At 48.7% G+C, this 22,727-nt stretch overlaps 1 protein-coding gene and 1 long non-coding RNA gene across 2 annotated transcripts in view; one reads left to right on the top strand and one right to left on the bottom strand.

Moving 5' to 3' along the window:
• ANKH (ANKH inorganic pyrophosphate transport regulator) overlaps nt 1–22,727 on the bottom strand; it is a 130,192-nt gene that overhangs the window by 28,334 nt on the left and 79,131 nt on the right. The window contains exons 3-8 of the mRNA XM_045863336.3: nt 17,511–17,629; nt 14,440–14,523; nt 8,513–8,683; nt 6,574–6,708; nt 4,379–4,471; nt 26–121 (exon numbers count right to left, since the gene is read on the bottom strand). Of these exons, the coding sequence (XP_045719292.1) occupies nt 26–121; nt 4,379–4,471; nt 6,574–6,708; nt 8,513–8,683; nt 14,440–14,523; nt 17,511–17,629 (698 nt within the window). The remainder of the gene's footprint in view (nt 1–25; nt 122–4,378; nt 4,472–6,573; nt 6,709–8,512; nt 8,684–14,439; nt 14,524–17,510; nt 17,630–22,727) is intronic.
• On the top strand, nt 14,817–22,480 carry LOC123834256 (uncharacterized). The gene is made up of 3 exons (XR_006788425.1): nt 14,817–14,897; nt 21,762–21,818; nt 22,384–22,480. It is a non-coding gene; the product is annotated as an uncharacterized LOC123834256 (long non-coding RNA).

The raw sequence follows: 22,727 nt of genomic DNA, 5'->3' as shown, positions 1-22,727 counted from the left end.
GCTGGTGATGTTGGTCTCCCCTTACCGTGAGCGAGAGGGCCATGCAGACAAACGTGAACCTCTTGATGTGGGCTGCGGTCACCGTGTTGCTTGTGCTCACCAGTTTATTGCTGGGGTTATTCTAGCAGGAAAGAGGAGGACAGTGGTTATCCTTGGCTGGCCACACGTGCCACTTGAGGAGCGTCTTGCTTCGGCTTTATTTGATGTGTCGGAGGTACAAATGTCACCTGACAGCTGGGAGGACGGCTGTCAGGTTGCTGGACGTGAACATGAACCAGAGGGAGTGGTGGCTGGAACACCGGGCAGGGCTTCCTGAATGTGTGCTCCCCGTGGCGCTGGGCCCCCACCCAGCCTAGTCCTAGTGTGGCCCCTCCTGGTCACTTGGCAGCTCCGCGAAGCCACAGCCCTGCCCCCTTTCGGGGCCCCGTCCTACCCACCAGCGGACCGGGAGCGCGAGTGGGCATTCTCGGCCCTGCTGACCCTGCCGCACCCTCCTCCCCTCACATTCCAGACGGAAGCTCTTGCTTTTCCCCTAACGTACTCGGTGTTTTCCCGTTACTGTGCTTTTGTCCCTCCTTGTCCCGTTGGGTCTTCTGATTTTCAAAACCCCCGTCTTGAGGGCACGTTACTGGCACAGCCCATCTGTTTCTTAAGGCCGCTCTGATCTTTTACTCCAAATTGCCCTGGGGCCCCGCTTCCTGGAATGCCGGGCGACCCCAGAGCTCTCTGGAGGTGCGGATGTATTCAGGGGGCACGCATGGAAGCGTGTGAGGGGGGCACTGGCTCTCTGAGATACAGGGCTGTGCACCTCACCCTACTCTTTCACTCCTGCAACGTAGCACGATCTTTCTTGAGTAGAGAAGGTGCCCATCTCTGTTACACTTAATTTTAAGCCAAGAGAGCAGAGAGCTCAAACGTCCTCTTGCATATTCCCGAGGCTTCCTGAGACCATCCCAGCGCCACCGCTAAGTATGCCCATCACCTGTCCCCTCACTATGAAAACCAGTGGAGAAAAGAACCCCTTGCCTCCATACGGATCCAATCGGTCCCAGACTGATCCAAATCAGTCCCCGAGCACCTGGCTCGTGTCTAGCTGAATGAAGGACACACGGGCAGAGCGATGACAGGTTCCACTTGGAAAAGAGCTTTTGATGGTTCCTTTACTTTGGGGGCTGCGGCGATCTCTCAAATCCCTTCCCCGTGAAACCGCCAGCACAAACGTCTGGTTGAGCCTATGTTTTCCTAATTCCAGCCTCTAAAGTAGATCTGCTTTTCTGAATAACAGATTTTGCTGCCACAGCGAAGTGCAAGTCACAGTGGGAGGATCTCTCCATCTCTCCTACCCCGGGGGATCTTCGAGAGAGGCGCCCGGGGGGGGGGCCCACCCCGAAGAATCAGGCAAACTCAAAGCACTCATGTCACCCGCGGTGGGGCAGCGGGGCGTCACCCGTGTCACCCCCGGTGGGACAGCAGGGCGCCAGAGAGCCTTCAGGTGTGCTTTCATTTTGAAAAGAGCACATATTTCTGCCAGCAGGCTTGGAATAAACTAGCACGTATCATTAGATTGGCATCTGTGTTTTGCTTTGTTTGCCCAATCCGTTTAGAAACAAGACTCTTTCTCAGATGGTAACTGAACGTCGGAGAGATTTTGTACGAGTGGAAAACGCTCCCAGTTGATATTTAGTGAGAGCCATCAGAAGTTATGCAAGAAATGTTAAATCTCTTATTCTGGAACGCACAAAGAGGCTAAGGATTTCAATTGTCAATGCAGCAAATTCTGCAAGTCCACACAGAGGTGTCTCAGATTTGGGTGAATAGACGGCATTCACACGGATGGCTTGGAGGAGCTTTCTGGAATGCCTGGAAATGAGGAGGAACGCTCCAAAAGGATTCTGAGCAACTCCAGTTGCTGGCGAGAGGTACGCTCGTTAAAGGGATTTTTTCACAGCACCTAACATCTGTGATCACGAACAAAACCAAGTTTTCCTTGGACGCGCCTAGTGAAACTGTATAGTGTTGTATTGTTAAGCTGTATTATTTCAAGGTAGCCAAAAAAATTCCAGATGAGACTTTCCCAGCCAGGAGGTTCTAATACTTTAGGACCTGCTGTTCTCCTCAAGTTTTATTATATAATCTGATTCTCCAAGAGCTAGAAATTTAGCAAGAAGACTTACATCCATCTTGGTTTTCTAGGATTTACTTCTATACGCCTGTTCCTTAAAAGGAAAATAGCGATGTCTGTCAATAGATTGGATTAAACTCATGCAAACAGGGACTGCACGGAGAAAAATCTCCTGCAAACCACTCATGCCTTCTCAAAGTTTGCTCTCAATATCCTGAGCATTTTTTAGGGGATGCTCTGCATCCTGATGTTGCAAGATGCTGATGTTTGAAATAGGTAGTGGGCCCAACTAATAGTCAATTGGGGGAAGTTCCACAACCAGTAAAGAGCTCTGGGCAACACCATGGCCCTATGGTGTGCTGGGCAGCATGGTGGGAATCCCTGAAAAGTGAGCTGCCCTTCACAGGTGAGTATGGGATGGGACAAGAGGCAGGTGACAGTGACAGGAAGAACAGCGTGGGGGCTGTGCAGGGTGGAAGGACATCACGGATGGGGATGTGTGAGCAGAGGTGTGTGTGCACGTGTGCATGCATGCACAAGTTTGCTGGTGGACCACAGAGAAGGAGGTGGACCCATAGTGGAGGCTATCTTTCCAGACTTGAGTCTGCACCCCCTCATCCCTGTCAGAGATGCCTGGGGAGTGCCCTGGGTCAGAGCGCGAGGTGGAGAGGAAACCTTTCTGGGGCTCCACTCTGCAGGTCGTGCCCCCTTCCAGAAGCCCACAAACAACTACACATTTGAGAAGCTGGAGGCCATGTGAAAGAGAGAGCTAAGCTTACAGCCTGTGGCTGGGCCTTGCTTTGTGTGCTTTCCTAGGGTTTCCTCTGCTGACGCGAGTCTGGCAGTGGGGGGGAGAGGAGGCAGGCCAGCCTTAGCCAGCCAGAACCCACTCTGTCCGAGCTGCCAGAGCTCATCTGCTGGGGCCCCTAGCAGAGAGGCCTCCTCTCTTCACATCCCAGGGCTCTTGTTGGGATCAGATAAAATGGTATTAGCAATGGCTCCGAGCTGGTTCTATAGAAATTCAAGGCAAAGGAATTGCTGTTAAAGGTCCAAGGGCAGGTTGTGTGCTTCTTTCTTATTTTTCATTTCATTTTATTTTATTTTTTAAAGGATTTTATTTATTTATTTGAGAGAGAGCACAAGTAGCAGGGAGGGGCAGAGGGAGAGGGAGAAGCAGGCTCCCCTCTGAGCAGGGATCCCAACGCAGGACTCGATCCCAGGACCCTGAGATCACGACCTGAGCCAAAGGCAGACGTTTAACTGACTGAGCCACCCAGGCGCCCCCCTATTTTTAATTTTAAAACATTGTACAGGGGCGCCTGGGTGGCACAGTTGGTTAAGCATCTGACTCTTGGTTTCGGCTCAGGTCATGATCTCAGGCTTGTGAATTCGAGCCCCGCTGTCGGGCTCGGGGCTCAATGTGGAGTCTGCTTGAGCTTCTCTCTCCCTCTCCCTCAGCCCCTGCCCCCTGCTTGCTCTCTCTCTCTCTCTCAAATAAATAAATAATTCTTAAAAAAACTGTATACTATCTTTGGGGGTTATGTTTTGCTATAAATGTTTACAGGCTCAAGTCATTAAGCTTTAATGAAATAGACATTAATTCAGTGACTGGAAGGACAGTCCCAACCCAGGCATAGGCTACCGGTCTGAAGGGTGTGTACCTGCCTAGGCTGTTCCAGCAGCTGTTGGAGGACAGAGCTACTGTTCACAGAGGCTTTCAGCTGGAATAAGTACACCACATCCAAAGCAACCTGGACCCAGGCCAGCTGCATGGACAGCTTCGGGGTGCATGGACACTGAATATACCGAAAGAGAGCCATCCAGAAGCTTAGGAGCTCAAGTGCACAATCCTGTCTATACCTTCATATCTGCTATGAGGTCAGCAAACCATTTATTTAATTAAAAAAAAAAAACCACGGAAACAAAATTCAATGTAATAAACTTTTTTGAGAGTACATTTTCCCCTTTGCAAAAAATTTAATAATTTCTCAATAGGATAACCTAAAAGTGAATAGAGTTTGGAGGGCATTAGAGAATTGGCACCAAGGTAAGCTTCGTTACCTCTGTTATTTTCTGAGGGAAATATTCCACAATTACGTTTGACGCCCCCCCCCCCCCGCCACACACACACCACGTTCACCTTACAGAGGGAGGTGAGACCGGGGAGTATCAGAGCGTTCCTCATCGGAGACGCCTGTCTATCAAAGGCTAATTTTAAAGAGAGCATTTCAGACACCGCACCATCCAGGTTCTCACCTTGTCAAAAGCCGGGTAGACAGCACGGATTTCCGTCAGCCAGCCATATGGCATGTGACCCACAGGGTACGTGGCTGTCAAGATTGCCACCGCCTACAAGAGGAAGAAGCAGCAGAGTCAGTGTCGGCGTCCCAGAGAGCATCTCCGGTAGCTGCTCTTGCCACGGGGCAGAGGGAGCTGTCTCCGGGGCGGCCACCGCAGATGGATCACTCCCCACTGGGTGACAAGCACCAGCTGCCGCGGGACGGCCTGGGGGAGCGGGGAGGGGCAGGTGCTCCCCTGTCACCATGGATGGGAGTGGGATGCGCGAGCCTGCGCCCTGGCTCGACAAGCTACGATTTGAACCCAGGCCCACCAGACCAAGGTTCTTTGCTCTTCCCACCGAGCCAAATGGAGCCCTCCGGTCTAGCCCAATTCTGGCGGCACGAAATGTGACTTTGAGCCCTTTCTGCTCTCCAGATAGCCTTTGGGCAGGGTCCACATCTACGCCTCCTCCCTGTCCTTCTGGGTGGCTGGTAGTATGCGCTGGTTGGTGGCTTTCTGGTGCTCTCTTTCTGATTCAACCCACTTTCAATCTGTCCAGCCAGAATAGCCCAATTTTCATTTTTAACTTAAGAAACTAAATAAATATTTCTTACAGAAACCAAACCTGTTCTTCCATGAAATTGAGAGTTTCTCTTTTTATGTGAATGAAAAGGAAGGAGTATGAAAACAAAGCATCAAACCCCACATTTTGGCAGAGTTCAACTCTAACTAGCTAGGAAAGGAGAAGTATAGGCTTCATCTATTTTAATTAACATAACACTGATGCCTGGAACATGAGGTAAGTCCCCAGCTGGGCGAGGACCCTGCTGTGTGGGCCCAAGGCAAACCTCCCCTTGGTCGTCTTCCAGCTGGGTGAAGCAGGGACCCTCTCAGACCTCCCTTTCTGTTCCTCCAGCAGAACTCTGGGATTAATGAGATCCATCACACAGGTTTGCTGGGAGTCCATGAAATTTGCATAAATGGCAGACACGGAGTAGATGCTCAATACATATCTGTCCTGCACCCTCCGTGCTGAGCCTCTACGCCACTGAGGTCATTTTAGAAATGACTACTGTTATCATTTACCTTGTTTTTTTTCTTTTTTTTAACGGGAAGATGGAATTCCAGCACACAAGTGATGGGGGTCACATACTTTTTTCCTGAGCAACTGAAACTGATATCATTAACTAAGAAAGCTGTTGGGTTACAAGAGCCACCTAAGATGACCTTCGGGATCCAAAACACAAAATCCAGGAACAAACTGAGGCAGGAGAAAGCATCCTGCTTGTGATTTATGTGCTTCTCTTTCCAAGCCTACATGAGCTGCTTCCCAGGACATGGAAACTGGCAGGAGATCCCAGGCTGGAGACACGCTGACACCGCATTCAAGGGCGACGTGGAAAGAGAAGGCCCTAATGAGTGGCCACGAGCCTTCCTGAAGGATCAGCCGTTCCAGAGACAGAATCAATTCTCCAGAGGGCAGTAGAGGAGGAGACAAATGAAGTAATTCTATTTGTTCATACCATACTTGAAAGATGGAAAAAATGATTCAACTCTTTGGAGTAGCTGCCAGTTTCCAGATAAATGTCTCGAGTTGTGAGTGAGTAAATAATGGAGATCCTCATTTGGGGGGAGGGCAGATTGCCAAGGAGCACACAGAGCCATGATGGGCCGGGTGGGGGGCGTGTACGTGCAGGAAGGCAGGGCAGGAACAGGTGAGAGTGGGCTGGGTCAGAATGGGGGCACCGGGCCTCATGGCCTGGGCCTGGTCACGTCTGCGGCTGCATGGCAGAGTCTGTGGGGTTCTGTCACCACAGTAAGGCATCATGCTAACTCCACAGGAAAACTGAAAGGCCACTGGGTGGGAGTCAGACAAATCTGGATTCTACTACCAGCCCGCCTTCTTGCTAGTTTTGTGCCCTTGCCTCAGATCTGGTAAACGAGAAGAACGAAGGAGATGTTTTCTTCTGTACTCATAAAAGTAAACAGTTATGTGATTCTAAGATCCTCATGGCTTCTGAGTGTGAACGGGTCCCATAATTTGATACCACAGAATTACCTGAGCTCTCCGGATGAATCGCAAACAAGTCTGTATCCACCTCCCCACCCCCGCCCCCCTCTATTCTTCACAAAGTGACCACAAGTGCCCCCATCCCCAGAAACTGCCCTACCTCAGTAGCTGCAGAACTGCCACCAAGGTCCCGGGAAACAAAGAGGTTGACAATAGGCCTACTGATTCTCTGTGTAGCCAAGATGAGGGCCAGAGGCCACCAGAAGCTCAGCATCTTTCTTATGGTTGCATCTCCCTGCGTCAAGAAATGGAAATAAAAAGTTACTAAGTTTTAGAAGCAGAACAGAAAAAACAGTTCAGAGCCAAAGCTTTCCCTTTTGATGTCCATAATGAGTCAATTCATTGTACTTAAAAATAATATAAGGAAAAGCCTCTGTAGCCAAGCCAATCTGAATTAAAATAAACCGTACAGTGTTATTAGAAATTAACTCAGACAGTTGGCAAGTTACCGCGAAATCAAAACACACATTTAAGTTTGATGGATCCAAATCACTGTTTTCCAAGCAGGGCAGCTCTAAGCCAGGCAGAACCCCATTCCATGGCCTGGGAAACAGGCTGGAAATTGGTTTTTGTTTAAATCACCAAACTGACTGGCTAGAAGCCATGTCAGTAAGAGGTTAACTTTCAGAAGTGAAAAAAAAAGAAAAAAAAATTATAATTTATTTTTGTAACCAGTCAGGTCACAAATGTGCCTAATTATTTGGGTATAAATCTACTACCAAGGTTCTTAGTCTCAAAGCTTTGACAGAAGTCAGGTCAACGTTCAGAAGCATAAAAATAAAAGCACGGTTAAGAAAATGTGATTTATTAAGAATTCTACAAAGCAAAGAGGTGTGCAATCTTTCAACCCTGGCTTTTATGATTTAACTTTGGTTTTGATTCTTCAGAGGTTAAGAGTTACATCGTGGAACCATGCCAGCCACTTTTGTTTCCCCTGGTTGGCGGCTCAATGTTCAGAGATGGATTGTTACCATCAAGACCAATTTGATGTGGTTGTCCTAGTGACAGAAGAAACTAGATCAGATTTTACTGACGGCCTGCCCTCGGATCGAGGTAAATGGTCAATACAATTACTATTCTGACATGCCAAGAGTAACCTGTGCTCAAGGGTGGGATCAGAGGGTGGATTGTGGGGACGTATTCGGGGCTACGCGGAATCGTGTGTATGGGCCTCACAGCTCGATGGAAACCAAGCCCAGGGATGTCTGGTACCGAAGGGTGGGGTAGATTAGCATATACGTAAGTCAGATACTGTTTGCACTTGTGATGAAAAAAGTATCTGGGCTGCTCGGGGAGGATTATACCCTGCTAGGATCTGACTCCACTTTGGAGGCGCAGGCCAAACTCTGCCGCCTTCCAGGAGTGGGGGCAGCTTCTCAGACCTCATCACTGTCTTCCCTCTCCAAGCTTCGAGGCTCTTGTATTTCCATGGCAGATCTGCGCGCTGTCTGGGGTCCACGTCTAAGTGTTGCTTCTGTGTTGCTCTCATCTACCGGGTGAGGTGTAATACAGCTGCTTGAGGGCAGAGACCAGATTTTAAGCTCTTCTGTCCCACCCCTGGTGCCTACAGGCTCTGCTCACTCCACAGAAGGTGCCCGAATGAGCGATTGTGTTTGGCCAGCATAGAAAGTATAAACAAAGCCTCGAGTCCCGCTGTGAATTTAAGAATAACCCAAATGTGAGTTTAAAGGTACCATGAGCCCCAAATACTTGTTGATTAATATATAGAATGACTTGCTTTTCACAGCATAGGGTACGAAGAACCAAAAATGCCGTATCTACTCTTCAGCCTGACCTGACCCACCATGACTCAGTCTCCTGATATGCAAATAAGGAGGCTGCACAGTGACCTCTGAGACCTCGTCTGTCTCCCGAGGCCATTAAACTTCCACCTGGTCTCTGCCTCTGGACACGCCCTAGCACTGAACATCTTATGGCATGTGCTTATTATTCAGGTTTCCCATTTCACGGAGGGCTGGGGTAGAACCCCACTGCCTTCAGATGCACAGGCAGGCCGTGGGCGTGTTTGAAGGCCATACCCCCAGCTCCGGTCCGCTTCTGTCGGGGATGATGTCGTGGATGTTCTTGTAGTAGCCCAGGCACAGGGTGGTGCAGCGCACGAGGGCGCCCATGTACAAGGACAGGATGGGGATGAGCAGAGGCTCTCTGCATTCCAGGTGACTGTGCAGTAAGATGGCGACGAACACGACCTGGAAGGTGGGAAGACAAGAATGAGTCGGGGGGGAGGACGGAACCAGACAACGGACGCGCTCGCCGACCTCTCGCACCCTGATGAGACAGACCTCCGAGTGAAAACCTCGACACTGATGAGGAGAACAGAAACTGGGGCTGGGGCTCCTTGCTGCCCTCACAGAATTCAGGGTCAGATGTCTGGGCTTCAGGGGAAGAGCACACAATCACTTTGCTACATTCACCTCTAAGATTCTTTTATTTTTTTTAAAAAAGATTTTGTTTATTTATTTGAGAGAGAGCGTGAGCAGAAGCAGGGGGAGCGGCAGGGGGAGGGGGAGAAGCAGGCTCCCCACTGAGGAGGGAGCCTGATGTGGGGCTCGATCCCAGGACCCTGAGATCATGACCTGAGCCGAAGGCAGACGCTTAACCGACTGAGCCACCCAGGTGCCCCTCTAGGACTCTTTTAAGGCAACTGTACATCTGGTTAAGGTGATTGCTAAAAAATATCCAGACACTTTGGTCCCCTAGACCCCCAAAAGATGTGGTCGAGGTTTGCCTTCTTGAGCCTGGATTCTAACACGCACACGTAATCCACATTGGAGGACCTAAGTCCATAAGGAAACAGTAGTGGTGATCAGTGATGTATACAGAAAAACAGACTCTAACATTTGTAAGATGGAGTTCACTAAAAATGCTGCAAAAAGCACCAATGTTAATTTATAGAAAACAAACTAAATTAAAATTTAAAATACTAACAAAAGTGGCAGAGGTCAAAGAATAGAGTCAGGAAGGATTAAAATAATAAAGTATTGATCTCTACTGACTATATAATCTCTAAAACAAATTTAACAATGTATTTAGCTCTCCTGTCTACAAAGATCAGAGAAGCAGCCCAGCCTATGTCCAGAGCCGTCCGGGGATTCCCACATTCAGAAGACCACTGAGCATACGCAGTGTGAAAATTAACTAATGGGGAGGGGGACACTATTCCTGAGCTACATTGACTTTATTTATTTTTTATTTTTTTTAAGCAATCTCCACACCTAACCTGGGGCTTGAACTTACAACCCCAAGATCAACCCCTTGCTCTACTGTCTGAGCTGGCCAGGCACCCGTGAGCTACCGTGACTTTAACGGCCAAATATCCACGGAACAACAGGCATGCAAAATACACCACCACTGAGTGATCCTGACCCAAGGAGGCTTATCCCCATCACTGCAGTACCAAGAAATCAGCGATGACAAAAAGTTAAAAAGGAAGCTGGAGACTGAGCATGAGAAACTGGATGAGTGCATTCAGTTACTGGAGGGAACACAGAACAACAGCGTAATACAGAGAAACTTCTGAGCGCAGTGAAAGTATCAGATGCTGGAGGTGGTTTGTTTGCAGCATGGGCTGCATCGTGTGCCGGCTGTCATTCTCAAACCCAGTACACGAGGCCGATTTGGACCGGGAGCCTCAGGCACAGCTTGGCCGCGTGGACACAACCAAGCTGCCGCCGCACCGACAATATGAGCCAACACAAGCTGGGGTGGTGCTCAGACTCCTGCTCCCACTCCCCAAGGATGCAGTGGAGCCCACGGATGGAAGTCAAGATGCCCGTAACTGGCTCTGTGCCTGTTCCTTCCAAGTGGAACAAGTATAAAGTGTCCACTGAAAATGTGGACACCAGCTGGGGAAGCCTTGCTAACACTGTGTTAGGAACAGAGGACTGGGAGTTCTGTGACGGGGCCCAGACGCGCGGGGACGTCTCTAATGCCTCCGATGCATCTAAGGAGCAAAGTCCCGCTCGAATGGGTGAGGCAAGCTGACCGTTTGGCAGATAGAAACCCACAGTGTAAACTAAGATGACTGTGTGTAGAAGAGACTGAAAACTCGTTGTACGAGAAAGGAATACAAGGACCGAGCGCTCTGCTGCCAAGTCCAGGAAGGCTCCCGGGGCCATCAGGATGGCCACTGGAGATGGAGGCCTGCTGGGCAGGACCACGGAGGAGGATGTCGATAAGAAGGAAAAGGGGGACACAGGCAAAAGAGAAGTAAGTGCGGTGATGACAAGAAAACGGCCTGGGCATCGGGGCGGGCTATGTGGGACCGAGGGAGGGGGATGCCCTGGGTCAGTGGCTCTCACACAGCCTCCCTCACATTTACCAGCTTGATGCCGTGGGGCCCAGCACCCATCACAGAGCTTACATCTTCACTGTGGTTGTACTGTTCATCAATTTAAGATAACACAGGGCCTTCTGCATTTCAATCCAGAATTATGATGTTGAATCCGATATCGCCACCAAAAACATCAGGTTATTTTCTGAGCGGGAACCTACTCTCTTAATGAGGATTTTCCCGGGGAGAGCCTGCTCTGTGCTGGCCCTGTGTTATCTCCTGAGTACCCAGGAGCTGACAGTCCAGCGGAAGAGCAGGGCCGGGAATCAGACCATGACACTGGCGAGCGTCCACCAACAGGGTGAAGGAAGCGTGGCTTTGCCGGCCGGCCCTGCTGCTGTGGGGGAGGGCATCCCCTTGTGTGCCGTCTGAGCTGAGACCTGCAGCCTCCGCAGGAGGTAGGTAGGAGTGGCAAGAGTCCATGGCAGGTAGGAGGACCTGAGGCAGAGCATTTCCTCCTGAGCAGAGGGGCCGAAGCAAAGAGCCCCCGTGGAAGGGACCTCTGCCACACCAGGGCCCTGAATGGAGTGCCCGCGGCTGGGGTGCAGGGAGCGAGGGGACGAGAGAAGAGCTCCAGGCTGGAGAGGAAGCAGAGCCCAAGGGTCTTCAGCACGTCGTCCGCCATTATTTTGATTGTTTATCTCAAGAACCCCTGGAAGCAATTTTTAAAACAGCTTCTGAGCAGTGGGGCCAGAATTTCCAAGAGAAGAGATCACTGTGTCTGCAGTGGGAAGGAAGGAAGGAAGGAAGGAAGGAAGGAAGGAAGGAAGGAAGGAAGGAAGGAAGGAAGGAAGGAGTGCCAGAGCAGAGGCAGAGGCAAGTCACGAGACCTCTCTAGCGGTCCAGGTGGGACGGGTGATCCTTTGGACCTGGGTGACGGCGGAGAGATGGGAAGAGGGCAGATGAAAGACACATCTAGGATTAAAATCCAAAAGGCCTGGTGATGAAGACGATGCTCCTAGGATGGTCCCCAGGCTTCTGACCCGATGACAGTGCTACTGATTTGCTCAAAACCAAATGCTTGATAGAAAAGGTGTGAATTCGAGCTTAGGGTGGCAATGAAGGATCTGAGTGGAGCCGTCAAGAGGCATCTAGATATGTTGTCTGGAGCTCAGAGGAGAGGGCCTGGCTATAGATATTTGGGAATCATCGGTCCTGTTAGAGATGGTATAGACCTAGGGCGTGAATTAGATTCTTCTCCAACAGAACACAGTGAGGAGAGAGAAGGATCTGGAGGACGTCCACATTTTCACCTCCGTAGAGGAGGTGTGCCTTCAGAAGGAGGAGAAAGACCAAGACTGCGGTGCTGAGTACCAGAGGGAGGGAGTGTTTCATGCAGCAGGGAGCAGCGAATACAGTGAAGAGATGGCCAATGAGTTGACGGGAACCATCCAGTGGCTTAAGTGACACAAAGGTCATTAGCAAGAACTATCTGGGTGAACTGATGGGGGGGGGGAAGCAGACTTGAAGGAGGTAAAAGAATAGAAGTAAAAAAGAAATGGAGACAGTGAGTGAAAACCCCCCCTTCCAAAAAGTCTGGCTGTGAAGTAACGGAGAGAATTGTAGCTCGAGAGGCTCATGGGAGCCAGAGAAAGGTTCTTGTTGTCGTTGTGTTAAAACAGCAGGCAGGTGAGCATGTTTACACATCAAGAGAAAGGACCCAGGGGAGAGAGAACAGATGAGGGAGAGCCGGCTGAATCCGGTTCTGGAGAAAGCGCAGGATCCAAGGCACAGGTGGAAGAAGCTGTTCTGGACCACAGTGAAAGGGCACCCTGTCTCCCAGAATGGGGAGAAACGCAGATGACGCAGGGTTTGAAGGCAGGCTTGTAGGTCTGGTGGCCAGAAGTGGGAGCATTCGGTTGCTTCAACTTTCTCACGGAAGCGGGAAGGGAACTGGTCTACTGGGAAGAGCGAGGAGGGGAGGGCCGGTCTGCTGTAGCTACTGGAGTCTCAGCGGCGGAGAGTGATGAGCGGAGATGCATGGTTCCATCAGTGCGTGCTGCCGTGTGACTTGCTGCAGGAGCACCAGCTACCTGGGCGCAGGTGGTGAAAAGTGCATCGTAGGGGGTTCAAGAGTGGGATCTTGGCAGGAGGCTGAGATGAAAAGACAGGGACTGATGGTAGTACAGCAACATTGCTGACCTGGGATGGTGGCCTCCCGTCCCGGCGCCCTCAGCTGAGTTCAGGAGGCAAGGGCTAGGACAGGAGGTCCCAGTAAGGTCCAACAACGTCTTGAGAATGCTCATGTTGATGTTGAGCAAATATTGACCAGGTGATTGTGAATTACAACAGAAACAGCAATATTTTTCATAAATTCTTTGGCAATATATTAGAATGTAGTGCTATTTTTTTTTTTTTTTTTTGTGATTTTATTTGACAGAGTGAGAGAGCGAGCACAAGCAGCGGGGGCAGCAGAGGGAGAGGGAGAAGCAGGCTCCCCGCTGAGCAGAGAGCTCCATATGGGACTCGATGCCAGGACCCTGGGATCATGACCTGAGCTGAAGGCAGATGCTTAACCATCTGAGCCTCCCAGGCGCCCTTCGAACATAGCACCTTTGACAGGAATGGTGGCACAGAAAAGCATTACTGCATGGATGAACCAAACCAAGAGAGCTTTCTTGTACTATGGTGAGAGATCAATTAGCTTAGTAAAATTTTTTTTTAAAGATTTGATACATTTATTTGAGAGAGAGAGAGAGCACACAAACACACACACACACACACGGTGTGAGCAGGAATTAATTTAAATTACTTTTAATAGTGATCCATGGAGTAAATGCAATTAATTTGGAAATGTAATTGTTGGTCTTTAGAGAGGTACTAACAGTTTGGCAGTAGATTATTTCAAAAAGGTGGCTAATAGACTAGCTTGTACGATGGGGGAAACGAGGCAGAAATGCATGGAAATGCTCACAGAATGCAACTGAGAATTGGAAAAGGAGATTAAAAATCAGTCCATCCCTCCTCCTCTGTGAAGAAATGGTTCTCTCAAACCTCTGATTGTAATTTATAGATTATAGGAATTTAATTTTCTGCTGAAATTTTTCATGCAGTATCCTGGTGGCAGAAGAAAGGAGGGAACGTGGAAAACCAGGGCTGGTGCCAGAGCTGGACTCCACAGAAAGGGCAATGTAGGCCTTCTTCTCAGACCGTGTCCAACTTCCTGGCTCTTGTTAAATGTGGGCTAATGACCTGTGGATGGTCGCCCTGTGTGGCATCTACACGAGAAACAACAGGGAAGAAGAATTCCTCCGCGCTCCCTCTAGAGCCGAGGGACAGACCATGTATTGCGAGGCCACAGAGAGGGCCAAGTGTGCACCCAGCCAAGCACACCGCGACCCTCTGACCACCAAACACGTGCGCGCTGGGACCTGAGGGTCAGCCTAAAGGCCTAAACCTCTGATGCTGAATTTCAATTCCTACCACCCTCCTTCCTGCAGGATTAGACATACTTCTACTGCAAGAGGTCTCATTGTCTCACTTGTTCAACACACCTTCACGGACATCCACCTTTGGTTTGAGTAAAGCAGGAAGGCCCCGCAGAGGGAATGCATGTCAGTGAGGCAGGCGTGGGCTCCGAGGAGCTCTGATGGACACACAGACCATACTTACCTGAGCTATGACATCGGAGATGGATGCACATCCCACCAGGAAACTGTATTTGTGTTTTAGGAGAATGCCAGCATGGGTCCATGCCTGCCGGAAAGAAAAGAATTTGGCATGAGAGACGCCATTGGGATTGGATGACTTATGGTCGTTATGACTTACTGGGCATTCCGGAAATAGACTCTCTACCTTCCCTCCCCCTTCAGAACCTTCGGAGCACATGACAAACTTTGCATTGGCCAAATGACTGTAACTTGGCCTGATGACTAGGTCCTCATTAGATTTTTAAGTGGGATCAGTGACCGCACAGTATTTCTTTAGTACGGATGATAACGGAGCCCAGGGTGCTCGCTAGTTTTCCTGGCAGGAAAGCTAGGTGGATACCAAGAACGGAGGAAACACCATCTCTCTCTCTCTCTGGGGCAGCTGGAATGACAAGGCAGAAACATTCTCCTTCTACGAAGGTATTATAATGAGGGCTCCACTTTGGTTTTGAGTTATTATAGTCATTATAGGTTCTCATCAAGTGATGAGGGCTCTACTCTCTTTCTCTTCAAGTCGGGGCAGGATCTGATCTGACGCTTTGCCTCTGAGGGAAATGAAGAGGAAGGGCGTTGAAGGGGAGCAGACGATGAAAAGCCTGGGGGTCGGGGATTTTGGAGGTCTGAAGTTCAAGACAGGATCTGTGTGAGGGTCATCCTTCTAACCCGGAAAGGCCACCGTGGACCGACACAGCAGTAACATTTCGTGTGAGCTACACACCATCAGACAAATAGGGTTTATTCCCAAGGTCTGTGTCAGGACTTCATACATAGCAACTGCTACATCTATTTCCTCCCTCAGCTCACAGGTCTCGAGGTGCCAGACGTGGAAAGAAATGCAAACTGTCGATAACATTTGCAAATAGTGGCTTGTGGGCTCCCTTTGTTGACCAAAGCCATCGGGATGATAAGCTTTGTGGTTTTCAAATATTATCTCTCTAACCAATATATTAGGGCCACACCGCAGGTGTAGGTGTGTAGGGGTGTGTATCTAGGGGAGATTACCTGGCTTTTTATAAATGTTCATTATTTTGTTTTTTATGAACAGTCTCTTACTGCTGGGTCTTTGGGGGCAGTTGGTAAATGAAACAGGAAAGCAAAGCGTGTTAATCACCAATGTTCTGGTGTTACTCTGAGTTTTAGAAACTCTGTCATGGCAGATAAATACAGCTGAAGGGAAATAAACATAGGGCGCACCAGAATCTGGGATTCACTTCTAGTCCTGAGTCCCTGACTTCACCGTATAACGGTGATTCTTCTGTGTGTTCACAGAGCCCCCATATAGATGGGGGGCAAGCCTCAGAGCAATATCAGGACTCTGTCTAGGAAGTTGGGCTTCTACTCTTTTGGGATGTGATAAAGGTCACTTCACTCAGTTTTCCGCTTCCAAGCACTATGGTGCCCCCCTAGGCCAGCATGGGGCACCGTGGGGAATCCAGCTCTAGGAAATCCAGCCCCTTTGCCTTCGTTCTTTTTTTGGAGTCTATGTCAACTGCCGGAGTAAATACAGAGTAATTTCTTACTGGATGATAAGTAAGAAAAAGAAAATCCAGGTACCAGTGCTCCGGTGGCCAAATTCTCCCACCTACACTGATGTCACACCAACTGAGAATCAGAGTCTCTGCGTGAAAACTGAGTTTAAGGTCACTGTGCAGACTGGTGGGAAGCGGTCAGAGACTCCATGAGGCCACGTCCACAAGCTAATGACAGGCAGTTTTAACACTCCTGATAACATCGGAGAAGATGGACCACACGTCGATGACCTGGGTTCATTCCTCCAAGGATGTGGGGCTGGAGTCTCACCTCCGTGTGGACGCCCGCTTACCTCACACACTTACAGTACATAAAACCTGAGGGGAGGGGTGGTGAAAAACTGTACAAATGAACATATTTTTAAGTCTCCTCCCAAAAGTAATCTAAAATGGAGCCCCAAAGGGGGGTTCATTTTCCAGCACTGGACATTACTGGAAATTTTTTTTTTTTTTTTTTTTGCTAAGTCTCTTTTATAACTCTCGATAACACAGAGGAATAGAAAAAAAGCATTCTCTGAGAACTCTTTAGCATCATGATAAAGAATTTAATCTATGGAAGTGAGCTACCCTTGGTAATGTAGTGAAGCTGGTTATTCAAGTAATGAAATCCTATCCATAATTTCAAGAGATTCTTATTCTAAAAAGCTTTGGGTGCTTAAGCCACACAAACGGTAAGTTTATCAGAAAGCTGTCCTGATCCCTTGATCCTGAATATATCAGAAAAGAACTTTATATTTAAATAAAATTTTCAAATAGGCTCTCTTGCCTCTTGCCAAAACTTTGTGGCAAGTACAGACGATTCTCATCAAATAAATGGACAAGATGGGCTGGTTATGGTCAGTGGTCAGCTGGAACCCTTCTGCAGTGCTGGTGAGGGTATAAAATGGTACAGCTGCCATGGAGGTCAGTACGAGGGCCTCTCAAAAATTAAATACAGATTTACTATATAATCCAGCAATTTTACCTCTGGCTATCTACCCAAAAGGATTAAAACAGGAAGCTCAAGGAGGTATTTTATACCCATGTTCATAACCCATTATCAAAATAGCCAAAAGGTGGAAGTCACCCGGGTGTCCATTGATGGATGAATGGATGAACCAAATGGGGTCTCTACAGACATATCATACAGAATATCGTGCAGCCATAAAAAATGACATTCTGGCATTTGCTACAAGATGGAGGAACCTTGAAGGCATTACGCGAAGTTAGATGATCCAGCCACAAAAAGACAACTGCTGTCTCATTCTGCTCAGAGGAGATCCCTGGATTGGTCAAATTCACAGAGACAGACAGTAGAGCTATGGGCCAAGGGTGGAGGGGACCGGAGCATGGGAAGCTAGTGTCTCAGGGGGACAGAGTCAGTTTCATAAGACAAGGGTTCTGAAGATTCACAGCCATGTGAAGGTACTTTATGCCATTGAACTGTATCCATAAAAATGGCTAAAATGGTAAATTTTATGTTATGTACACCATAATTTTTTTTAAAGTGCCCACAATTACTCACCATTGCATCCATAAAAGGGAAGGCAGCAAGATATAGGAAGGCCCTTCTCGTTTTGCTCCCCACAGACTCATCCACATGGTGCAGTTTATTGATAATGTAGTAGCCTAAGTCACTATAAGCTGCAAAAGGCCAAAGAAACATACATGGCAGTATTTAGAAAAAGTTATCTTTTAGGCTTTTCATCTCAAAGGTGCAAAAACAGTGTTAAATGTAAATTTTTTTTTTTTTTTGGTGTAGAAAAAGTAGATGAGCATATAGAAAAATAAATCATCTCCAACCTCAACCCCCTACCCAGAGAGGGTCACAGTTAATGCTCTGGGTTCTAACTGCCCAGTTCTTTTATGGGTGTGTGGTGGGCACGTGCATGGGGTATGCGTGTGTGTTTTAACACAAAAATGGGATCATACTGTATACATATTCTTTTGTAAACCATGAACATCTTTCCATGATTTGCTTCCACACTTTAATGGTTGCAATGAATTCCTTTTTATAGGTTTACTCAGCATAAACTTACTCAGTCTCCTATTATTATGCATTTAGGATGCATCCATTAGTTTGATATCATGAAAGGATGCTTGATGGATCATTTGGAAGCTGAATGTTTATATGGAGTGTTACTTATTTACTAAGAGAAAATTCCCAGCTGTTAATATGCCTTTTATTTTATTTTATTTTTTTGAGAGAGGGAGGGGGGAAGGGGCAGAGAATCTCAAGTAGACTCCCTGCTGAGTGTGGAGCCCAATGTGGTGCTCGGTCTCACAGCCCTGAGATCATGACCGGAGCCAAAACCAAGAATCGGAGGCTTAACCGACTGCGCCATCCAGGCGCACCTGTTAATATGACTTTTCGATAAAAAATGTTAAAGCTAGCTTTTCACGGCTTGCTATTCTTTTTGTTTCATCTTTTGTGGGGAGCACATGGGCACTGAACTGATATAGGCTGAATGAATTTGTAGCTGCCGAATAGATATAAAGGAAAAAAGAGGAAGGTCTTTCTAGTGTATCAGCTGGGCATTCCAGCAGATACTGTGAGCAAAGATGAAGTAAACTGTTCAGGTATTTTTACCTCATTGATAGATGTTTAGACTAGACCGGGAAATAATAGTCTTCGTGTTTTTCATAGTGTTTTACATGGTGCTTTAATAGCATTATTCCTGCTCTTTTCATTTTTCTATAAATATGAATATTAATGCAGTGGACAACTACAGAAGCTGCTTTGAAATCAGAAAGGAGACAGGACGCAGTAAGAGTCTCATTTTATGCGAATAATAAGATCCCTCGCTCCACTTCAAAGTTTGGAGGATGACTTGGAACCATATGAACTGATAAGAAGAAGAAAGTGATAGTGAAGAAATAAGCCTCCACTCTTTTTCCGGATTAGTCTTGCATCATAGGAATTTTGAATTAAGTCAGGTCTTCGGGATGATATCATAGATATTTAGATGCACAAATGGGGATCCCAGATGGGGAAGTAAAGTGATTTCAAGGGGCAGGGGGCTGGCATGGGTAAGACATCCTGAGAACAGGTGGGGTGGGGGAGGCAAATGCAGGAGGAGAGGTTGAGGCTCTCCAAGGAGGGGCTGAGGGGAAAACCAAAAAGTGAGCTGCCAGGTGAGCAAACATGTCAAGGGTGGAGCATGGTGGGGCCAGCAGAGCCACTGAGGCAGCAAGAAGAGAAATCCAGGAGGGAGGGTGTCCCAGGACGGGAAGAGCAAAGACCCGGGAAGGTGGGACAAGGAGGGAAGGAGGCAGCTATGATGTCCACGTTTGGATCTGAAGGCACACAGATTAGATGAGACAAGCAGATTAGAGAAGGCTTGACCTGCCCCTGGAAGGCTCAGGGGAGGGGCGGGGGGGAGCCCTGCAGCCTGCCTTCCCCACCAGGGGAGAAGTGCACTCAGACCTGGGGTATGCAGACAGATGGAAACACAAGGCCCGGATGAAGGTGTTCCGTAAGTGCATAAATGGTTTACTTGGGGTGCTAGAACCTGGAGGTTTTGTTACTGTTGCTGCTGGTTATGTGTACATTCATTTCATTCAGTCGGGGACCGGTCACTGTGCTGGAACCTGCCAGGAGGCGCCCCAGCCCCAGCCCAAAGACTATCCTCGCCCACCGGCGGACAGAGGCTGGGGGCAGGTAAAGGCAGCCGAGCTGGCTGAGATGAGCAACGCAATGCCAGGGGCGAGAGCCGGGTGGCTAGAAATAGCTCATGGGCTGAAATTCCAGGGTAAAGGTTAGAGCCCACAGACAACACCATGGACTGCACTTGACAGGAAGGTGGGGAAGGCCAAGATCTAGAGGGGCTGTGAGACAGGATGAGCTGCGTCCCCGCAGAATTCACATGTTGAGTCCTGTCTCCGGGGACTGCAGAAGGTGACCTTATTCAGCGACAGGGTCATTGCAGATATCATTAGGTAAGATGAGGTCACACTGGAGCAGTGTGGGCTCCCAATCCAATATAACTGGGGTCCTTCTAAAAAGGGGAAGTTTGGACACACAGGTGGACACACACAAGGAGAATGCCTCGTGGATGTGAAGGCAGACATGGGGGTGATGTGTCCGCACACCCAGGAAGGCTCTAGGTTGCCAGCAAACCACAGAAGCTCGGGGAGAGTCCTGGGGGGAAAGCAACCCTACTGACTGCTTGATCCTCCAGCCTCCAGAACTGGGAGACAATACATTTCTGTGGCCTTAGCCTCCCAGTCTGGGATACATTGTTAGGACAACCCCAGCAAAGCCACACAGGCGGCTTCTGAGAAGGGAAGAGAGAAGTCTTTTCCCGGGAGACTCTGGGACCCATGAGTTGGAGCAGTTGAGAGCAGGGCATGCAGTTTGCTTGTGTGGTCCAGGGTGGGTGGGTGGGCTAGAGATCAATATAAATCAGTTTCTCTACCTTCTGTAGATAGACCTCAATGTACCTACTGATTAGAATATTTCAATGAAAACATAAAAAATAGTGCCTCTCTGCAGGATAATGAAGATGGGATGAAGATGCGTTGAAGGAGGGCTGGGTGGTGAGCTCAGTGGGCCAGGCTTTCTGACTCTGCCCCTCCCACCCCCTTGCTCTTTTCAGCCTGCAGCTCGGTCCTCAGCTCCTCTGCCCTCCAGGTTCCAGGAGACTTTGGGACTGATGGGCCCGCAGCTGTTTTTTACCCAATCCCTCCCCCCTCCCCTCCTGTGCCCTTGAGCTGTTTCTGGCTGGAGCTGTTGGCTGGGGGTAATTTGTTGAAAGTGCTTTGCATAGAGTCCATAATTACCAGGCCGGCTGCCCTAACATTTATGGACCATCAATTTCTATAAACTGTCCTACCTCGATTGTTCTGAGACAGCTTACATTCCTTCTGAAGAGCAGAACATTAAAAAGAAAAATTAAACAAGGCTTCTGAACAAGACGTAAACAGATTTCATGATGTGGCCACAGCAGGGAGGACACAGGCTTGAACTTTTTATAGGTAGACAGCTTTTGACCCCACCCAAACAAGAAGAAACCAGAAGGGCCATTCAAATCCCTAGCTCTTCTGCCCTGGGTCAAATCCCTAGCTCTTCTGCCCTGGGCCCATCAGGGTGACGGACTCTTTCCAGAATCAGTGGTTCTCAGGCTTGTTCATCCAGTAGTTACTAGTGCTTGTTGCAAAACAGCCACAAAACGTTAATATTAATCAAGACAAGTCTATACACCTATTTTCCCCTGGGAAGTGAGGAGAAAGCCCTCCTGCCATTCTAGTAACAGGATAATATGTGCATTTCCAAGAGGCGAACCCTTATTCTTATTCAAATTCCCAAGTTCCCAGAGTTAAAAGTCTCGTAAGTCTCACTGATTATGCTTCTCTGTTTACTAGGCTTCTCACAGAGGCAGGGAACCTGACCCCTGTGTTTCTAACGAATCATTTCCAAGCATGTGTGCTTGTATGGCTGATATTTAAGTCACTTCCACACATATGGTCAAACGGCTCATATGCGTCAGGCCCATTCCAGCTGACCTGAAGTGGCTGGTTGCCGGCACGGGGGCTGGGACACCGACATAGGACATCCCTCTAGAGACTGCACTGTGCAACATTTATCTGGAAGATACGGGTGTGGGAAGTACAGTGCTGCCCAGGCCTTGGAGATATATCATAAACCCATGCATAAATTCAGCACAGTGAATGTGAGATTTTTAACACAAGAACGTAAATTTGATCTCACTGGTGTTGAGTCTCAGCGGAGTGGGATTTGTAATAATTTACTGCATGATATCTTGCTTTTCTCTAGAGAACGTGCCTTATTCATATCTGAATTCCCGGGATCTAGCCCACCGTTTGCCACACGGTAGGTGTTCAATATATACTGATTGAACAAAATGCATGAATCCATCATCCCCCGAAGAAGTGATTGGGGTAGACTGATTGCAAGAGGTCCCCGATTCTTCTCTCCTCCTTTTATCCCTACTCTGCAGTATGATTTCGTAGTTCCTCTGGTGAGAAGTTGGAGTCTATTTCCCTACCCCCTTGAACCTGGGCTGGCCTGGGATTTCTTGGCCAGTCGTGCACGGGAGCAGAGATGGTGGCCACGTCCAATTCTTGGCCTCAAAAGGCCTTGTGGGCCTCTGTCTTCTCACTCACGGTATTGCCACAGCTGTCCACACAAGCTAGGCTGGTGGAAGAGAGCCCAGCTGTCCCAGGAGAGGCCATCTGGGCCAGCCCACTGTTGGCTGATGGCCCCCCAGCGAGCCCACCAAGCGCCGCCTCCTGACTCTCAGCTGAGCACAGTCACTGAGTATGGGGGGCGGGGTCAGTTACGTGGCGATACATTTTGAGACTATGCTGAAACTGTCCGTGTCCAGCACCCTTGGTGGTTTCGATGACGTCAGGTTGTACCCTTTTACCCTTTTCAGGATGGGTCTACAATCCGTGAATAATGGAAAAGTTGGCCGACATGGGAAGGTTGACGAATGGACCCACTCTAGAAGTTACTGGAGGAGCTTCGGGACTCGCTCCCCCAAGCTGTGCTGACTGCCCAGGCTGCTTTGGGACACGGAAGAGGCCTTACAGGTCCCTGCTGAGAATCAACTGTGTGAACAAAGCAAACGGCCGCAGCCGTGGTTTCTCCATCTGTGTGAATTAGGTGGTCAGGCGCTACTCACTTCGTGCAGGTGAAATTAACTTGGACTCAAATTAACCAAATACACGGTCAGCAAGTCTTCCTCTCTTCCATGGATTAATTAAGAGGGGAAAGTAG

This window comes from Mirounga angustirostris, unplaced genomic scaffold (genome assembly GCF_029215605.1).
Source record: "Mirounga angustirostris isolate CCGP_5_RB_7025 unplaced genomic scaffold, mMirAng1.0.hap1 SCAF_7, whole genome shotgun sequence".
In the NCBI taxonomy this organism is placed as follows: domain Eukaryota; kingdom Metazoa; phylum Chordata; class Mammalia; order Carnivora; family Phocidae; genus Mirounga; species Mirounga angustirostris.
Note: the sequence above shows the minus strand (reverse complement) of the source record. Positions and strands in the feature narration are given on the sequence as shown.